At 36.4% G+C, this 18,827-nt stretch overlaps 2 protein-coding genes across 15 annotated transcripts in view; one reads left to right on the plus strand and one right to left on the minus strand.

Annotated features, from left to right (window-relative positions):
* Positions 1-18,827, plus strand: part of UBE3A (ubiquitin protein ligase E3A) — a 121,414-nt gene that overhangs the window by 20,749 nt on the left and 81,838 nt on the right. For 3 of the 14 annotated variants that reach the window (XM_050797988.1, XM_050797998.1, XM_050797990.1), the window contains exons 2-4: positions 6,406-6,469; positions 8,916-9,035; positions 12,637-12,678. In XM_050797988.1, coding sequence (XP_050653945.1) covers positions 9,016-9,035; positions 12,637-12,678 — 62 coding nt within the window. In that variant the 5' untranslated portion in view covers positions 6,406-6,469; positions 8,916-9,015. Of the gene's footprint in view, positions 1-951; positions 2,676-6,405; positions 6,470-8,915; positions 11,048-12,636; positions 12,679-18,827 lie in introns of those variants that run through there. The other 11 variants (XM_050797984.1, XM_050797993.1, XM_050797985.1 and 8 more) reach the window with 10 other exon arrangements.
* Positions 1-18,827, minus strand: part of LOC126959065 (uncharacterized) — a 186,933-nt gene that overhangs the window by 4,392 nt on the left and 163,714 nt on the right. The window lies entirely within an intron of this gene.

The raw sequence follows: 18,827 nt of genomic DNA on the forward strand, positions 1-18,827 counted from the left end.
GTTTCTTTTCTCTTGGTTAAATAGTTGATGTGTTTTTCTTTCAGCGTTTGTTTTTGATAAGAAGTCTGATTATACAGTCATGTGCCACATAATGACATTTCAGTCAACAAGAGATCATAGTTGACAATAGTCATTTAAGATTATACCACCATATTTTCACTGTACCTTTTCTAGGTTTAGATACATACTTACACTGTGTTATAGTTGCTTACAGTATCAGTACAGTAACATGCTGTACAGGTTTATAACCTAGGAGCACCCAGGCTATACCATATATCCTAGTTCTGTAGTAAGCTATACCATCTAATCGAGATTTGTGTAAGTACATTCTGTGATGTTTGCACAATGACAGAATCACCTAATGATGCCACCTAATGATACATTTCTCAGAATGTATCCGTGCTGTTAAGTGATGCATAATGCTAATTATCTTTTCTTCCTGATACTAAGTCTTCTTTCCCTGGCTGCTCTTAAGATTTTTTCTTGTCACTTTTTGTTTCTGATGATGACCATGCTAAGAGTTGTGTTTTTTTTAATCTGTATATTTATGGTTTTCCTTAAATTTGGAAGATTGTTGCCATTGTTTCTTCTATATATATATATATATATGTATTTTTTACCACCTCTCCTCTTCTTTCATCATTTCCTCGTTTTCTGGGACTCCACTTACACATGTGTTAGACTGTTTGGTATTATCCACAGGTCATTAACGTCATATTCATTATTTTTCAGTTTTTTTATTTGCCTGTGCTTCAGTTTGCTTTGTCTTCTATTTTACTGTTTTTTCTCCTGCCTTGTTAAATAATTTCAGATATTTTGCTTTATATTTCAAGAAATTCCATTTGATTCATTTTCATCTTCATGTATTTTTTTGAAATCTTGAGCATATTTGTAATAACTGAAAATCAGGTTACCTATTGATTTCATGATTTTTTTCACTCTGAATTTGTTGGTTTTTTCTCTTGATTATGGGTTGTATTTTCCTAGTTTATTTTTATTTTTATTTTTACATATTTAATGATTTTATAAGATTGGATGCTGGACATTGTAATATTTTGTTGTTGGGTGACTAGATTTTGTTTTCTTTTAGAGTGTTTTGTTTTGTAGCCAGCTAAATAACTTGCTGGTCAGTTTTATTCCTTCAGGGCTACATTGGAGTTTGTCTAGAGAAGGCTCCCAGTGTCACCGTGTTCTCTTCGCTCAGGTTAGAGGGAAGTTTAGGAGTCTCCCGGTCCTTTATAAGCACTGGGAATATTTCAGCTCACTGCCCCTCTTTCCCTAGCTTCCACTTACCTTAATCGTGTACAGTTAGTACTCAGCAGTAGACTCTCACATGACAGATTTCTGAAGCCATTTCTCTGCCTTCTCAGACAAGCACCCCTCTTGTCTGGCACTTGTCATACATTTTACCCACTTCGGCTTCCTCAGCTCTGATCTCTTGATTCTGACCTCACTGAAACTGCTGTCTTCTCGTTGGGTTCCCCTCCATTGACTGCAGGTTGGAAATTACCTCCAGGCAGGCATCCAAGCAGTGGATGGCTCACCTCCTTTGTTTTTGTCCTTTCATGTATTACAGTCCTGTGCTGCCTGTTATCCAAGGTCTGAAAATTCTTGTTTGAGAAGGAGCAACTGTCAGATACTTTTGGATCTTTCTCTGAAATTAGCTTTCTGTTGTGTTTACCTCTTTGTCTAATGCTAATACCATATCAGATTTTTTTTAAAATCTTTTAAATATACAGAAGAGTGCACTTCCAAATGTATAGCTTGCTGCACTTTCGCACACTGAGCACACGTATTTAGCTAGCGTTCAGATCAAGAAGCAACATCGGCAGCTCCTGTGTGCTCGCTCCTGTGTGCTCGCTCCTGTGTGCTCGCTTGTGCTCTGTCACCCTCCGTTTTCTTCCATGTGTAACCGCTGTCCTGACTTCTCATAGCATAGATTAGATTTGCCTGTTTTCGTCCTTTAACTAGAATCAAGCACACTTACTTGTGTCTGATTGCTTTTAATGTGTTTGTGAGATTTATCCACACTGTTGGTTGTAGTAATTGTTTGTGATAGTCGCTGTATAGTATTCCATTTTAAGAATATGCCACAGTTTAATCTGCTGTTGATGGACATTTAATCATTTTTGGTTTGGAATTGTTAAGAATATTGCTGCTGCTCTAAACATTTCAGTGATTGTCTTCTCGTGAATATGTGTACTTAATTTTTTTGATGTATACTTAAGAGGGAAATTTTTAAGTCAGAGGGTATGCATATATTTAGTGTATACTCCATTTTTGAAGGTGTTGTGCTGATTTTAATTATACCATTTAAGTTAATATGTTTTAATATCTGGTAGAGAAAGGGACATATTAGAAACAGTTGTTTTGGTTATTCTTACATATTTAGTCCTTGAAATAAAATGTTTCTTAAATTGGCATTTACTTATATTTGTGTTGCTTTGGGAAGAAATGATACCTTTGTTCATCTATGAGTCACGTTTGGAACTAGCTCAAAGGCCATGGGTCCTGATTCCTTTTTTTTTTTTTTTTTCCTTGTAGAGGGGAGGTATGGTGTCAAGAAACATAGTCACCATTATTATGAAAATTAAAATATGGAAGAGATGATCCCTACATCAATCAGCTTACAACTAGAGGCACTGACAAATGTATACAGATAGCTGTAATGTAAGGTATAACATAATAAATATAAGGAGACATTAATTATTTTATGGTATTAAGAATGTATAATAAGACATGAAGGAGACGGTGATTATGTATAAGAGTTTAGACAACCCTGTGAGATACAGTGTTTAGAATGAGGGCAGTTTTTAACATGGCATGATAGGTGGGTGGGGGATAGAGGTTAGTAATGGATAGAGAACCATTTCTGAGTGAAGTCTCCTCAGAAGCAAACACATTGAAGTCAGAAACACAGATATCCAGTGTATTATAGCCAGTGGTCAAATGATGGGGCTAGATCTGGTACCTGGTGATGATGTCATGTAGTGGGCAGTAGTGCTGGGATGGCTGGGGTCAGGCAGGGGCCTCATATAAAATGTGAAGGAGTTAGAAATTTATTCGGTTGGCATGAGAAAGTGTTAAAGCTTTTGAATATAGAACGATATGTATAACTTTGAGTTTTTAGGAAGATAATGCTAGTGGGAAAATTGAGGATAAAGGCAAAAGGGAAACCAGTAGGACAGTATTGGTAAGTTTGGGGAAAAAAGGAGTAAGATATATTTTTAAGGAAATGTATAGGGTTTGAGTATAAATTAGAAGGCAGGTACAAGGGAATGAACGTGGTCTTTAGAATTAGACAAATTAGAGTTTAAATCTTAACCTGCATTGCATTTAAAGGACTGAAAACAAGTCACCAAAGAGAAAAAATTTGTCTTTTGTAAGATGCTAATTCTATGAACATTTACAAGCACTGGAAGTATAAAAGCAAATGATACACATATTCTCTTGAAGTCTGGTCTAGTCTGGAAGAAGAGGCTGCACTGGCAGGTTTTGACCAAATTGTGTAGAGTCTCATCTGACATGATTGGGAGCTTTGGCTTTATTCTGGAAGCAACTAAAAGCCATCAAAAAAGACCGGGGAATAGTGTGGGAATGTAGAAATGTAGGGGAATTTCTAAGGGTGAATTAGTAGTAATTGGTAAACAATTTGATATACTGGGAAAGGGAGAGACTCTTTAGAATATGACTGAGAATCTTCCAATTTGAGCAGCTGGACTGATAGTGCTACCATCATTACCTCACAGGATTTTTCTTAGTGTGTCTTATAAATGTTGCTTGTCCCTCATAAAGAATGGTTTTCCTTTCTTCAGACTAAGGACTTTTTATTATAATACACAACTTACCCCTTGTATTTCTCCATCACAACCCTTAACTGTGCATTGCAATTACATAATTCATTGTGGTTTTTATTTGTGCCCATTTCCTTCACCACATGAGGACAAGAAATTATGTCTCATTTTTCTACCACTGCATCTTCATCCACCTAGTAGGCACTCAAAATCTAGTAGACAATTTTCGAATTGATGATTATGAAGAATTTGAAGGCTGAATGAGTATCAACCTACACAGTGGTCAGGGCAAATAAAAATGAGGGGGAGAAAGTAATGAATGGCACCAAATTTTTCAATTCATAACTAGGACAGTGAGATTAGGCAGAGTGAGTTCTTTGGGAAAATAATTTGAGTTTGATTTTAGATACGTTGAATGTAGATGCTAATTAGACATCCATATGGATGTGTACCGTTGGTAATATGTAGTTACAGGCATACCATGCCAGAGATAAGGGCTTAAAGATACAGAGTTAGGGGTTCGTAAGCATAGAAGTGCTATGGGAATGGATGACATAGCGCAGAAAATTGGTTTAGGTTAAGAAAAATGGCTATTGACCGAAACTTGGAGAGAGGCCATGTATGAGAGGTAGGAAGATGAACTAGCAGACGACCTTGTTGCCTTTAGAGGGATGGAAGGAAATGAGTGGATACTACATGAGGGAAGCCAGAGGAGATGAGGAGTCATTAGCAGTCTTAAAAGCTACAAAAATTAAGTAGAATTAAGGGGCCAAAGCACTGGGAGAATATACAGAAATGATGGAAACTTTTGTAAGAAAAATTTCAGTAGGTAGGAGAACAGCAGCTGAGCTAGTGGTTTTCACGTCTTTTTGGCAGTGAAAGGAAAGAGGATAAAGAAATGGTACTCTGAGGAGCTAATGGAGTTGAGGGAATTATGTTGCAAGTATTATTTGAAAGCAGTATTTAAAACTTTTTAAGTCTTAACTGCAGAATGGACTGAAATGAGGAGAGCCTAAAGCAGGAAGACTTAGGAAAATTGTTGGAGTAGTCCTTTAGTTGTGAAATGTGTAAACGGATGAAACGTAGACAGTTTTAATAAGTAGCATTATCCATAAATATAAGACACCATAAACATGGTGCAAAGGAGAACAGAAGTGTTGGATGTTATGATAAAAAGTGATAGGAAAAAAAAACAGTTTGTGAAATTAAGTTTTGAAACAGCTTTAGAAGGAGGTGAAGGAGAAATAGAAATGAATAAAATGAAAATTTTAGGGAGACAGATGTAGATCAACATAGGTATGTCTTATTAGACTATACTTATTTATAAAATTATTAGACTGAGCCCTCTGTTGAAGAGATAAAGTAAGAGAACTATGTCTGGTATTAGGATTCTTATGGTTAAATTGGCAAGTGAGTGTGCCTAATATTTGTAATGCTTACAGTTTTTGTTATTCTGTATTTTTATAGATTTGGTGTATTTCCTCTATGATTATGTGTTCCTAACTCGTAATTTGGAAGGGAGGGCTTCTTCAAATGAGATCTGTGTGTCATGTGAAGTATATGTTAAAATGCAAATTCATTTCTGTGTTCTTGGATGGGTCTGAAAAAAATAAAAAAAAATAATTCATGAACCCCTACTTCATGCATTGAATGAGAATCTTTGCGGGTAGAGCCCAAGTAGTTGCATTTTTAGATTTCCCCAGGTAATTTTGTTATAGGCTGAAGTTTGAAACTCAGTCTCTAAAACCTTAAAAGTTGGTTAATTTTATTTCAAAATGTTGATATGCAGTGTATTCATTTTCTGCAATCAACCTCTAGGACACTGGATAGGTTTCTTAATCTTTGAGATTTGGTTTCTTTATATGTAATGCAGTACATTAAAGGACTTTATTTCTGTTCCATTGAGGAACGTTCTGATTGTATACAAACAAGTTAAGAATTTACAGCGATACTTTAGGGGCTTGCTGTAAGCGTCAGGATTTTTTTTTTTTTTTTAAGAGTTAAGTTTTGATATATATTAAGTCGTTGATTTAATAAATTGTAATTATCGTAGTATATTGAAGTCCTGTTTTGTGCCAGGTAGGCATTATACTATACTTTTTTAATGCATCTTCTCTACTACTATAACCTGACATTGGAGACTCAAGGGTCAGAGGGTCGACCCAAGGCTGCTACTCTAGAAAGTGGTAGATAGATGCCCAGATTTGTACCTAACATAGCCGATGCTTAGCATATAGAATTAAAAACAAAATTGCTATAGGTATTTGAAGGGATTAGGGGGATATAGTCAAATAGTTTTCCTATGTATTTAGCCCTTTTGGAGGGAGGATAGAGTAAAGAAATAGAAGGCAGTAAGCTTTGTGGATGAATATGGGAAATACGGCTTTGCCTGCTGAAAGCACTCAGGCCACAGGGCTGCCTACCTATGCTTTCCTCATCCTGGCAGCCTCTATAGAGTAATTCGTTTCTTGATACATTTTTGGATGTTCATAATTATTATAGAAAATAAATTTGCTTTCATGATGAAATTTAGTACCTCTTTTTTTTCTTTTTTGAAAGTTTATCCAGTTGTTTATATAAAAAGAATTGAGTGAGGTGTTTTATATTTTAGGTTAAAAATCTGTAAGAGCCTGATTTTAGAATTCACCAGCTCCTCAGAAGTTTGGCGAAATATGGTATGTTTTTGTTTTATTTTTTGGAATTCGTATTGCATGTGTATCTTAATGTCATAATAATGACAGATATGTTCAGCACATTCGGGCCCCTGCCATTTTTAAAGCGTTGTGTCAGGTGCTCACTAACTACACTTCCAAGACTGTATGAGGGACCCAGGTAGGGTGCTGAAAACATTTACAATTGCTATGAAGGTAAAATAATACGCATAAAAAGATTGAGAGGGCAGGTTTGGATTTTAGGCTATGAGTATTAATAGCTTGTCCGTTTGTTGTTGTTGCTGCTGCTGCTGTTGTTTTTGAGACAGAGTCTTGCTCTGTTGCCCAGGCTGGAGTGCAGTGGCACCTTCTCGGCTCACTGCAACCTCCATCTCCCGGGCTCAAGTGATTCTCATGCCTCGGCCTGCCGGGTAGTTGGGATTACAGGTGCGTGCCACCACACCTGACTAATTTTTGTATTTTTAATAGGAATGGGGTTTCACCGTGTTGGCCAGGCTGGTCTCGAACTCCTGGCCTCAAGTGATTCACCCGCCTCGGCCTCCCAAAGTGCTGGGGTTACAGGTGTTAGCCACCATACCCGACCATTTGTGAGCACATTATATGTCAGGCACTGTTCTGAGATATTTAGGTGTTAGCTTGTGCATCCATGACAGCTCTCTGGAATAGGTACTATTACCCTAATTCTACGTCTAAGGAAACTGAGACTCGGAGAGATTAAGTAACTTGCCCAAGATTTCTCAGCTAGTGAGTGACCAAACAGACGTAAATCCAGCCTGGCCTTGGAGCCTTTTGAGCACCGTATCTCATAAAAGAGGGGACTGGAAGAGAGGACTTGACTCAGTAGTTTTCAAAATACATATAGCTCTTTCATTACATTGAGATCAATTAGTCAATTAAAAGGTATTTTAACTTTATTATTTTTGTGTTTACAAGATAGAAAGTTAGACTTGTTTGAATCTTCTAATTCCACATACCATTAGCCTCTTGAGAACACAAGGGAAAGCTGTATCATGACCACATTGTTTATTTTAGGGAAGGTGGTGTTTCCCATATGACCTCAGCAATGTCTAGGTTCTTATTAGGAAATGTATGGTTAGGATAGGAATATCTGGGAGATTGTGTTATTTCTTACAGATACTGTAAATCCCATTTATTGGAATCCCCTACAATTATTTTTGTATATTCAGGCCAGTCCTCACCTAATCTGGATTTTGAAGCCCTGCATTCATAACTGCATAGGTATGGGCTCAGACATTCATGTTTTAACCCTTGGTATTTGCAGATACCTTGCTGTTTTATATTGGGTTCTGAATCCACACTGGTAACCACCTTCTGCGCTTGACTGTTGTTGCTTTGAGGATGTTAACTATGAAATGTTTCTTCCTCCTAATTTCCTCACCTTTCTGTAGTTGACACCTCAGATTTGGCCTGGATAGGGGAATCGTGAGGGGAAAGAACTAGTTGTACAAAATGATCATTTGATACTGGAATATTTCAGATGTATGGTATCTTTGCCAGAACTACAGTGTGAGTAAAGAGGCCTGCTAAATTTGAACTGTGACAATCAGAAAAGTTCAGCTAAGGCCATGTAAGGGGTTAAAAAGATACTTGGTTGAGGGAGGAGGATATGCTTTCATCTTTTGCCATACTTTTTCATGAAATTAAATCTTAGTAGATTTATGGCCAAGAAAGAGTAGAACATATTTTCATGCAGTACTGAAGGGGTTTTGACTGATGTTAAATGACTCTACGTAAATATAGAGTTAGTAGGACTAGACTTTGTGTTTATGTGTGTGTGTGTTTATGTGTATGTATATAACTATTCCATTAAGCATTTGACTACTTGGTGACTGATTTCTCTATCAGCTTAAGAATCTTTTGAGTAAATTAGTCCCCACTTAAACTTGCCATATTTGAAAGATCTCAATCTATGTTGTGAATCTTTACTCATTACGTATACTTAAATCTTGAAACCCAGTATAGCAAAACTAAGCCAAAACAAACAAACGAAAAAATCCATCCCTTGATAGGAAGTCAGTATATCTGGGTTTTAATCATTCCTTCAACACTAGTTCCAAAATCTTGGGCAAGTCAGTTAATCACTCGGAGGCTGCTTAATTTTTTTTTGTTTTAAAAAATTCTTACTATATTATCTGTCTCGATCAGGTAAAGCAAAAGTTACAAGACTCAAGGTATTATTGACCAAAATGCTTCATAAAGTGTAAAATTACATAAAAGTACAAGGAATTATTACATTTTCTCAAATGAAGAGATCATTTAAGAAAAACAAAATGCTGGAAAATAGTCCTTAAAAACTTTTCTATAATAATTACTCTTCTGATGAATTTTACATTGACACCTAATTTGAAGCTTTGAAAATTATTTTTTGAACAATGAATTGGGTTTATATATTAAAGTGTTCTAACCAAAGGTTTGTTTAATTTATTAGAGTTATTAAGCCTACGCTCAGATCAAGGTAGCAGCTAGACTGGTGTGACAACCTGTTTTTAATCAGTGACTCAAAGCTGTGATCACCCTGATGTCACCGAATGGCCACAGCTTGTAAAAGGTAATTTTGAATTATTTTACAGCCTTTAAAAGGCTGTCATTGTAAAGTGAAATACATACTGTAGAAATGAAGACAATGTATAGTTGGCAGGAATATTGCTAAGAATAGTGGGCCTGAGAGTTGACCTGCTTCATTTAATCTCCTTAAAATATTTTAGTGTCTTTTTTCTATTAAAAATATCAGTAGCCACTATCAAAGACCTGTCTGTATGAACAGGAAAGTATTTCTCAAAAACCTTCAAAGTTTTAAACATTTTACTATAAACCTTATAGAAAACATGAAAAATTTCTTAATATGTATTTTAAAGTATGCCTTTTATGTGGTGAACGTTTTAAACATTTCTCTAGAAGTTTTTATGACATTAATAAAACTAGTATACTTTTCTCTCCTAGAGAGTTACAGTGGAGGTAAAAGGAGTGGCTTGCAGGATGGAGAAGCTGCACCAGTGTTATTGGAAGTGAGCCACCATTTGAATTTGCTAGCTCATGCTGCAGTATTCAGATTAGTGGGCGTTTTGTGATCATATTTTCTGCGATTCAAATCAAGACCTAAAATTGAGACTCTTCTAAGATTTACTTTTTATTATCTAATGTTACTTGGTTATTGTTTCAGTTTTAAAATTTATTTTCTGACTTGTTATTCTGACACACTTTAGGATAACCTAAGTCAATAGTTTAATACAAAAATTTCCCTTTGGTTATATGTTTTGAATTAGATTATATGTTCTGCATTTACAAGCACATACAGGATTCTTATTTCCAGCAACTTGGCAGTAAAAGAATAAGTAAACTCTTTAGGAGCCACAGTCAAGCTTGGGAACTATTACTAGGTGGTATATATTTCATAGTTTATGTTTGTTTGTTTCCAAGACAAGGTCTCACTCCGTTGCCCATGCTGGAGTGCAGTGGCACGATCACAGCTCACTGCAGCTTTGACCTCCTGGGCTCAAGTGACCCTCCCACCTCAGCCTTCCAAGTAGCTGGGACTAAAGGCGCCCACCACCACACCCGGCTAAGAGACGAGGTTTCATCATGTTGCCCAGGCTAATCTTGAACTCCTGAGCTCAAGTGATCCTTATGCCTTGACCTCCCAAAGTGCTGAGATTACAGACATGAACCACCACACCTGGCGTATTTCATAGTTTTGAGAGTTTGAATTCTAAACTTGGGATTTTTTTGGTAACTTATTTAGACTATTCTAGAAATATACTGTTATTAGGATGAGTAGAAATTCAGACATAAATTATTAATATTCACTGCAAGAAAAATGTCTGCTAGTTCTGTATATATTCATTTTTCTCTTGATTAAAAAACAATTTGCAATTTGAATAGAACAACTTTGCTATGTTTAATAGACCCAGGACAGATTTATTTTTAAGGTAATAATCTTTCAGTCCTTGTCCTTCTTCTATACTGAATTGGTTTACTTAGTTTGTCTTATCAGTGGTTTTTAATAGCCTACTTTAATATATGTAAAAAGTAGTAATTAATATGTTACAGTTTGGTGACATTTTGATGCCAAAGTTCACATATTCTCTTGCTTAGGAAACAGAAATTGGGAAGACAGATATAGTTATCATTTGATAATGTATTTAAATTCTATCCCATTGCAGGATCTCAAAACTTTGTAACAGTTACATATTGTACTTCTAAGACTTAGATTTGTTTTCCTTCTTGTGTCTTACCTTTTTGCAGTAATATTTTTATTTTCCTATCATCATGTCCTCATTTTTTCCCCTCTCTTCTCTTTCCCTGTTAATTTTGAAAGTTTTGCTGCCTACGTGTTTGAAAGCTTCTAATCTGCCTCTCTTCCCTCAGTGCCAGCAGGTTTATTTTTTGTTTTGCAAGCCAGCTCTGCCTCCTTACAGTATGACATCTGATGCTGGAGGGTCGCACTTTCAAAAATGAGTCAGCTGGTACATGGGGTTATCATCAATTTTTAGCTCTTCTGTCTGGGAGATACAAGTTTGGAAGCAATCTTGGGGTACTTACCCACAGGCTGGTGGAGACCAGGTGTGTCACATAGGTGGTTTGCTTGCTCCCTGGGGGAGAGGGTGGAGTGAAATTTTTGCATTTGTGTCACTGCCAAGTCACTGCCACCTCCAGCATGCCCCAGTTTTTAGTTCTTACGTAATTTTGTGCAAAATTGAAAATTTAAATACATTGCAAAGAAGATCTAAAATAAATATTTGAGCTGCTGGAGTCTTTTTTTTTTTCTTTTCCATTCTTGTCCTTGGAATCTGAATGAGTTGCAGTGAGGGTAATTTTGAGAGTCTGATAAAGAAGTGAAGTTTTTTGTTTGTTTTGTTTTTAAGCTAAGAAATTTATCAAACAGGTGTGTGTGTGTGTGTGAGAGAGAGAGTGTGTGTGTGAGACTCTGATTTTGATTCTTGTTAGAGTTGCTTAAAGTTGGAAGCCTAAAGTCAGTGAGAAGTTCACAAATCAGGACTTTGTAATGCCAATTAGAAAATTTAGCTTTTGACCTCAAAAAACATATTTTATCTAGTTTGGGAATTTCTAAGTGTTAGAAATCCGTATTATATTGACTCGCCTTACATCATTCATTGTTGCTGATGCTGTTTATAAAAGTGAATAGGGTAACAGGAACTTATTTTTAACGACATGGTAGAGATAGGGAAATACTGATTCATGTCTCGTGAAATGAAAATGAAAGGCTTTTTAGTGACTTAGAATTTTAAATATTTCTACATAAGAGAGCAGTGGTATATTTAGAAATAACAAAGTAACTGGCAACTATTTAAAACGGAAGTTAATTCACAGCTATCCAGTGCAAAACTTTACCTCAGGTAATACACTTTTGACAGGTAATACATACAGTAAGTGTATTTTTAGGGAAACAATTTCATTTTTGAACCAAGATAATCATCATTTGGATGTTGTATCTAATTTAAGTGTCTTTAAACTTACCAGGGTACTGGATTTTAGTTTGCATTGTCTAGAGTAGCGGTAGCGGTTGGCACATTTGTTCTTAAGGGCCAGAAAATAAATATTTTAGGTTTTGTGGGCCATGTGGTTTCTGCCACGAGTTCTCAGCTCTGTCCTTTTAGCGTGAAAGCAGCCATAGATGATACCTAAATGAATGAGTATGGCTGCATGCCAATAAAACTTCGTTTACAAAACTACATGGCTGGCCTAGGCTTTAGTCGGTCTGCCTAGGGAGTAGTTTACTGACCCACTAATCTAAAGGTTAATACTGCAAGTGAATACCAGTGAGTACCTTTGTTAATGTGGATAACCAATACTTGGCTATAGGAAGTTTTATAGTTGTGTGTTTTATTACATGTATTTGACTTTGTGAATAATTATGGCTTATAATGGCTTGTCTGTTGGTATCTATGTATAGCGTTTACAGTTTCCTTTAAAAAACATGCATTGAGTTTTTTGATAGTCCAACCATTAAAATAAATGTGTTGTATGGCCACTTGATCTGACCACCTTCTTTCATGTTTACGTCTGTATTTTTAAAACTGTTTTATTTAGTGCTGAAATCTTGTTTACAAATTTGTCTTCCTAAGTAATATGTCTACCTTTTTTTGGAGTATGGAATATTTTGCTAACTGTTTCTCAATTGCATTTTACAGATCAGGAGAACCTCAGTCTGACGACATTGAAGCTAGCCGAATGTAAGTGTAACTTGGTTGAGACTGTGATATCTTATTTTGAGTTGCCCTAGACTGCTTTAAATTATGTCACATTATTTGGAAATAATTTCTGGTTAAACTAAAGGAATCCTTTAGCAGTAAATTGGGACATAGGAACATACCTACTTTTCTTCCTACCAGATAACTCTAAACCTTGGTAACAGTTTACTGGATTTCTACTACTAGATAGATAATTGCACACGCCTGAATTCTTAGTCTTTTTGCTTCCCTGGTAGCAGTTGTAAGGAAATAGGGAAATTGAGGAAAGAGTTAAGTTTAACAATCTCAACGGCTACCATGTTTAAGGCATCAGTACTACGTTATAGATACAGAGATGCACAATAATTAGTTTTCACCCTACAGAAATTTATATTATACTCAGAGTGAAAGATGCAGAAGCAAATAATTTCAGTCATTGAGGTGGAATGGTATCCAGAATACAATAGTAACGTAAAGGAGTACTGGAGTGAGTACCCAGGCTTGCAGTAGGAATCCAGTATAGATGGCAGGGAAGTAAGAGTGGCCAGGAAATGCTTAGTTCAGTCTTGAAATGTGACTGAGAATCAGGCAGGTAGAGGCATGACCAGCTTATTCTAGGCAGAAGTATGAGCCAAAGTTCAGAAGCAGCATAGGCAGTAGGGGCAATAGGCAGTTGAGGACTTGTAGATCATAAGCTAGCTGAGAGGTAGGAAAATGAAGAAGATAAGATGTGATAGAAAGGTATTTGGGAGTCAGCAAAGAAATTGCTCAGTAGGTAGATAGTAGTAAGTTTGTCAAACGTGTATTTTTAATAACCTTGCAGCAGAGAAAGGATTGAAGAGAAACGTGTGGTGGTAAGGTAGTTCAGTCAGTGAGAAGCTTAACAATGACAGTGGTATAATAGGAATTCAAGATAAATTTTTCTGGATTTAAAAAATATTTAGAACATGAAGTAAGTAAGACTTTAGTGAATTTATTGTAAAGACTAAAGATGTTTCAGATAATAGAGGTAGTAATTATCAAAGCAAAGTTTTTCAAGGTAGTAAGGATTGGAATGAAAAATACAGGTGTATCTCTCATACAGGTAATATAAAAGAAAGAAAAATGCAGATATAGTGATTGACCTTGAATAAGAGGAAAGATGCCCATCTAATGAAATTAGAAGAAGGAAGTTAAGATGGATGTGTGATATTAATTGTAATTGTGGGTGAGGTTGGAAAAATCAAGATATTCTTACTGAAAATATTGTAACCCTATTTAAATGCTGGTGTATGTTGTGAATCTGCAAGAAATGACTATAAAATGTATTTCTCAAATTTATGTGACTCAGCCATGTGACTTGTCATTTAAGTTTTAAAAAATTGTTGTAAAATACACATAATGTAAAATTTTCCATTTCACCATTTTTAAGTATTTGGCTCAGTGGTATTAAGTATATTAATATTGTTGCACAGTCACCGTCAGAACTCTCTATTTTGCAGAACTGAAACTCTGTACCCTTTAAACAATAATTCCTCATTTCCTTATCTTCACAGCCTCTGACAACCATTATTCTACTTTGTGTCTAATTTTGACTGCTCTAAGTACCATCATACAGTTTTTGTGCAAATCATACAGTTTTTGCCCTTTTATGATTGACTTATTTTACTTCGCAGTGTCCTTACGTTTCATCTATGTTTAGCGTGTTTCAAAATTTGCTTCCTTTTTCAGGCTGAATAATGTTTATTGTATGTATATACCACATTTTGCTTACCACATTTTGCTTACCTGTTGATGAGCACTCAGGTTTCTTCCATGTTTTAGCTATTACAGATAATGTTGCTATGAACAGGAGTGTACAAATATCTTTTTGAGACCCTGCTTTGAATTGTTTTGCATACATACCCAGAAGTGGAATTGTTGGATCATATGGTAATTTTATTTTTAAAATTTTAAGAAACTGCCATACTCTTTTCCAGAGCAATTGTAGCTTTGCATTTCTACCACTAGTGTACAAGGGGTCCAGTTTCTCGACATCCTTCCCATCACATATTTGTGTGTGTGTGTGTGTGTACTTTAATAGTAGTCATTCTAGTGGGTGTAAGGTAGTATCTTACTGTAGGTTAGTGACCACGAAACTTTATGAAATATTTTTTAATAATATTTTGTGGAATAAAGGGTTTGTTTAGAGGTTTTGAGAAGACTGAAAACTTAGGAAGCTACTGAGGGGAATGGGTGAAGAAGTTGATCAAAAGTTACTGAGAATCTTGGCTGGCTACCTGAAACCAGAAACCATATCAGATTAGGAGAATCTCATTCCACTGAGTGGCTAGTTAAGATTAAAGACCTTATCACACTTGAAATTTCAAGACTTTTCTCCAATAGCCAGAAGATTATGCATGGTATTTTAGGGTTGGATATTAGCAGAGCTGATGAAACAGAATCACTAGTGGCATGTGCATAAGATGTTAACATTGGAGTATTTGAATTCATATGCTGTTGATGATGGCCATGATTGGAAAGGTTGGGATGCACGACCAAAGTGTTGAGTTGTTTTAAGAAAAGCCTGAGGTCTCGATAACAGCAAGATGGCAGACTGGCATTTTGCAGCACTCATCTCATTGTGGAACCATCAATTTGAACAACTATCCACACACAAAAATATAAGAGCTAAGAAACCAGATGAGAGATTACCTGAATGTGCCACACAAATAAGAAAAGATACATTGAAAAGGGTAAGAAGGACAGTTTTACATTACTTGCATCACACCTCCCTCAATCCCTGACAGCCCATCATGGAGAGAGATACTGTCGACCTGAAGGAGGGGAAGTGTACACCAGACTTAGACCCTAACGTTGAGCTTGCCCTAGTAAAACTCAGTGGTAGGCGGGCCCCCATGGTCCCAGACTTCAGGCCAGTACCCACAAACCAAGCCTACAGGCCCACCCCGGCACCAGGCTGGATCCCATAGCCCTAGACTCCAAGCCTGTCTAGTGCTAGGCTGGTCCCTGTAGCTCTGCCCTCTAGATCGGCCCCTGTGGCCTCACATCCGTGCAGAACAAGGGTTCAGACCCAGTACTTGGCCAGCCCCTTGTGATCCAAATTCTAGGCCAACACCCACCTACCCAGCCTTCACACTGGTCCTTGCAGACCCAAGGTTCAGGCTCACTCTAGTAGACCAGGATGCCAGGCCAGCCCCTGTGGACTCAGGCTGCATGATCTCTGGACAGGCCGACTGGTGAAGGACTTTCCCCGATAATGTCACTCTGCAAAGACTGGAACAAGTCTCAGCTTCTTCAAATGTGCAGGTGCCAACACATGACTATAAGGATCAAGAACAGTCAGGGAAATGTGACACCAGTCAAAGGAACACAATAAGGCGCCTGAACCACCCGTAAATAAATGGAGATATATGAACTGCCTGACAAAGAATTCAAGGTAATTGTTTAAGGAAGATCAATGAATTTCAAGAAAATGCAGATAAACAATTAAACAAAATCAGGAAAACAATCAAAATGAGAAATTTCAAGATTGAAATTATTTTGTAAAAAACAAATTCTGAAGCTGAAAATGCAATAAATTGAATGAAAAATGCAAAAGGGCATTAAAAGCAGAATTGAGCAAACAGACAAAAGAATCTGAACTTAAAAGACAGGTTATTTGGCTAGACTAAGGAAAAAGATAACTCGATCAAAAAAATTAAGAGTTGTGTTTTTTGATGATAAAAGCAACAAGTCTTTAGCTAGACTAAGAAAAAAAGAGATGACTCAAGTTAAATCAGAAATGAAAGAGGACCATTGCAGCTGATACCAGAGAAGTACAAGAAATAAAAGGATCATAAGAGACGGGACAATTATATGCCAACAAACTGATTACCATAGAAGAAACGGATAATTTCCTAGACACATGCAACTTGCCCAGGCTTAATCATGAAATTAAAAATTTGAACAGTGACAAGGATTGTATCAGTTATAATCCTTCCTATATAATCCTTCCTGTATAAACTTCCCACCAAAGGAAGCCCAAGACTTGGTGACTTTACTGCTGAATTCTAGCAGACATTTAAAGAAGAACTAGTACAAATTGTTCTCAAAATTTTATGAGAAATTTAAGAAGGGGGAATACTTTCAAACTCATTTTGGGAGATGAACATTACCTGGATACCAAAGCCAAACAACTCTCCAGGATAAGAAAATTACAGACCTGTATTCTTAATTTAGATGCAGAAATTCTGAAGAAAATAATAACTAAATTCAACAGTGTATTAAAAGGATGATTTACTGTGATCACATGGGATTTACCGCAAGGGTACAAGGATGTGATACACCACATTAGGAGAACAAAGGCCAAAACCATATGATCATCTCAATAGATAATTGAGATAATTGAGAAAAAGCATTTGACAGAATTCAGCTTTCTTTTGTGCTAAAAACTCTCACAAATTAAATATAGAAGGAATATACCTCTATAAAATAAAGGCCATATTGACAAATCCACTGCTAGCATTATACTGAATGTTGAAAAGTTGAAAGCTTTTCTTTTGAGATTGGGAAGAAAACGAGAATGCCCACTCTTGCCATTTCTGTTCAACACAGTACTGGAAGTCCTTGTGAGAGCAGTTCGGCAAGAGAAAGAAAAGGCATCCCAGTAGGAAAGGAAGATGTTGTTGCACCTGTTTGAAGATGACATGATCTTGTATATAGAAAACCCTAAAGACTCCACCAGAGAACTGTCAGAACTGATAAACAAATTCAGTAAAGTTGTGAGATACAAAATCAAGTTACAAAAATCAGTAGAATTTCTGTACATTAATCACAAATTATCCAAAAGAGAAATCAAGAAGACAATTCCATTTATGATAGGTATCAAAAACAAAACACCCAGTATCGGTGGTTCTGCATTTGCAAATTGAATCCACATTTGGATGAAAATGTTTGAGAAAAAAAATACAACAATAAAAAATACTGTTTTCTTATACAATAAGAAAACTACAGTATAGCAACTATTTACGTAGCATTTATGTTATATTAGGTACTGAGTAATGATTTAAAGCATACAAGAGGATGTGTATAGGTTGTATGCAAATAGTATACCATTTTATATAATGGACTTGAGCATCCATGGATTTTGGTATCTATGGGAGATCCTGGAACCAGTATCCTGCAGATACCGAGGGATAATTGTACTTAGAAATAACTTTAACCAAATAGTTGAAAACTATGTAGCATTGATTAAAGAAATAGAAGAAGATACAAATAAACAAAGTTATCTTGTGTTTATGGATTGGAAGAATTAATATTGTAAAATGTTTCTATTATCCAAAGTAATCTACAGTTTTAATGCAATCCTTATCAAAATTCCAATGTTAAATTTCACAGAACTAGAAAACAGTGCCAAAATTTATATGGAACCACGTAAGATCCTAAATAGCCAAAGCTATCATGAGTAAAAAGAACAAAGCTGGAGACCTCACACTATCTGATTTCAAAATATAGTACAAAGCTACAGTAATTACAACAGCATGGTAGTCACATAGAAGTAGACACGCAGGCTGGGCACAGTTGCTCACACATGTATCCCAGCACTCGGGGAGGCTAAGGCAGAAGGATTACTTGAAACCAGGAGTTTGAGAGCAGCCTGGGCAACATAGTGAGACCCTGTCTCTACAAAAAAAAAAAATTTTTTAAGCCAGGCATGGTGCTGTGTATCTGTAATCCTAGCTACCTGAGAGGCTGAAGGAGGAGGATTGCTTGAGCTCAGGAGCTCAAGGTTACAGTGAACTGTGATTGCATCACTGCGCTGCAGCCTGGATGACAGAGTAAGACCCTGTCTTTCAAAAACAAAACAAAAGAAACAAACAGACACATCGACCCATAGAACAGAATGGAGAGCACAGAAATAAATTCGCGTACTGTCAGTTGATTTTGGACAAGGTGCAAAGAACACAGCAGGGAAAGGGAAGTCTGTTCAATAGGTGATGTTGGGAAAACGGAATATCTACATGCAGGAGAATGAAATCAGACCTGTATGTCACATCATATACCAAATTCAAGTTAAAATGGATTAAGGTCTTAAAAGTAAGAGCTGTTACTGTAGAACTACCAGAATATAGGAGAAATGTACATGACATTGGTGTGGACAGTGATTTTTTTGGATATGACCCCAAAGCACA

The sequence above is a fragment of the Macaca thibetana genome, chromosome 7 (assembly GCF_024542745.1).
Source record: "Macaca thibetana thibetana isolate TM-01 chromosome 7, ASM2454274v1, whole genome shotgun sequence".
NCBI classification, from domain to species: Eukaryota; Metazoa; Chordata; class Mammalia; order Primates; family Cercopithecidae; genus Macaca; species Macaca thibetana.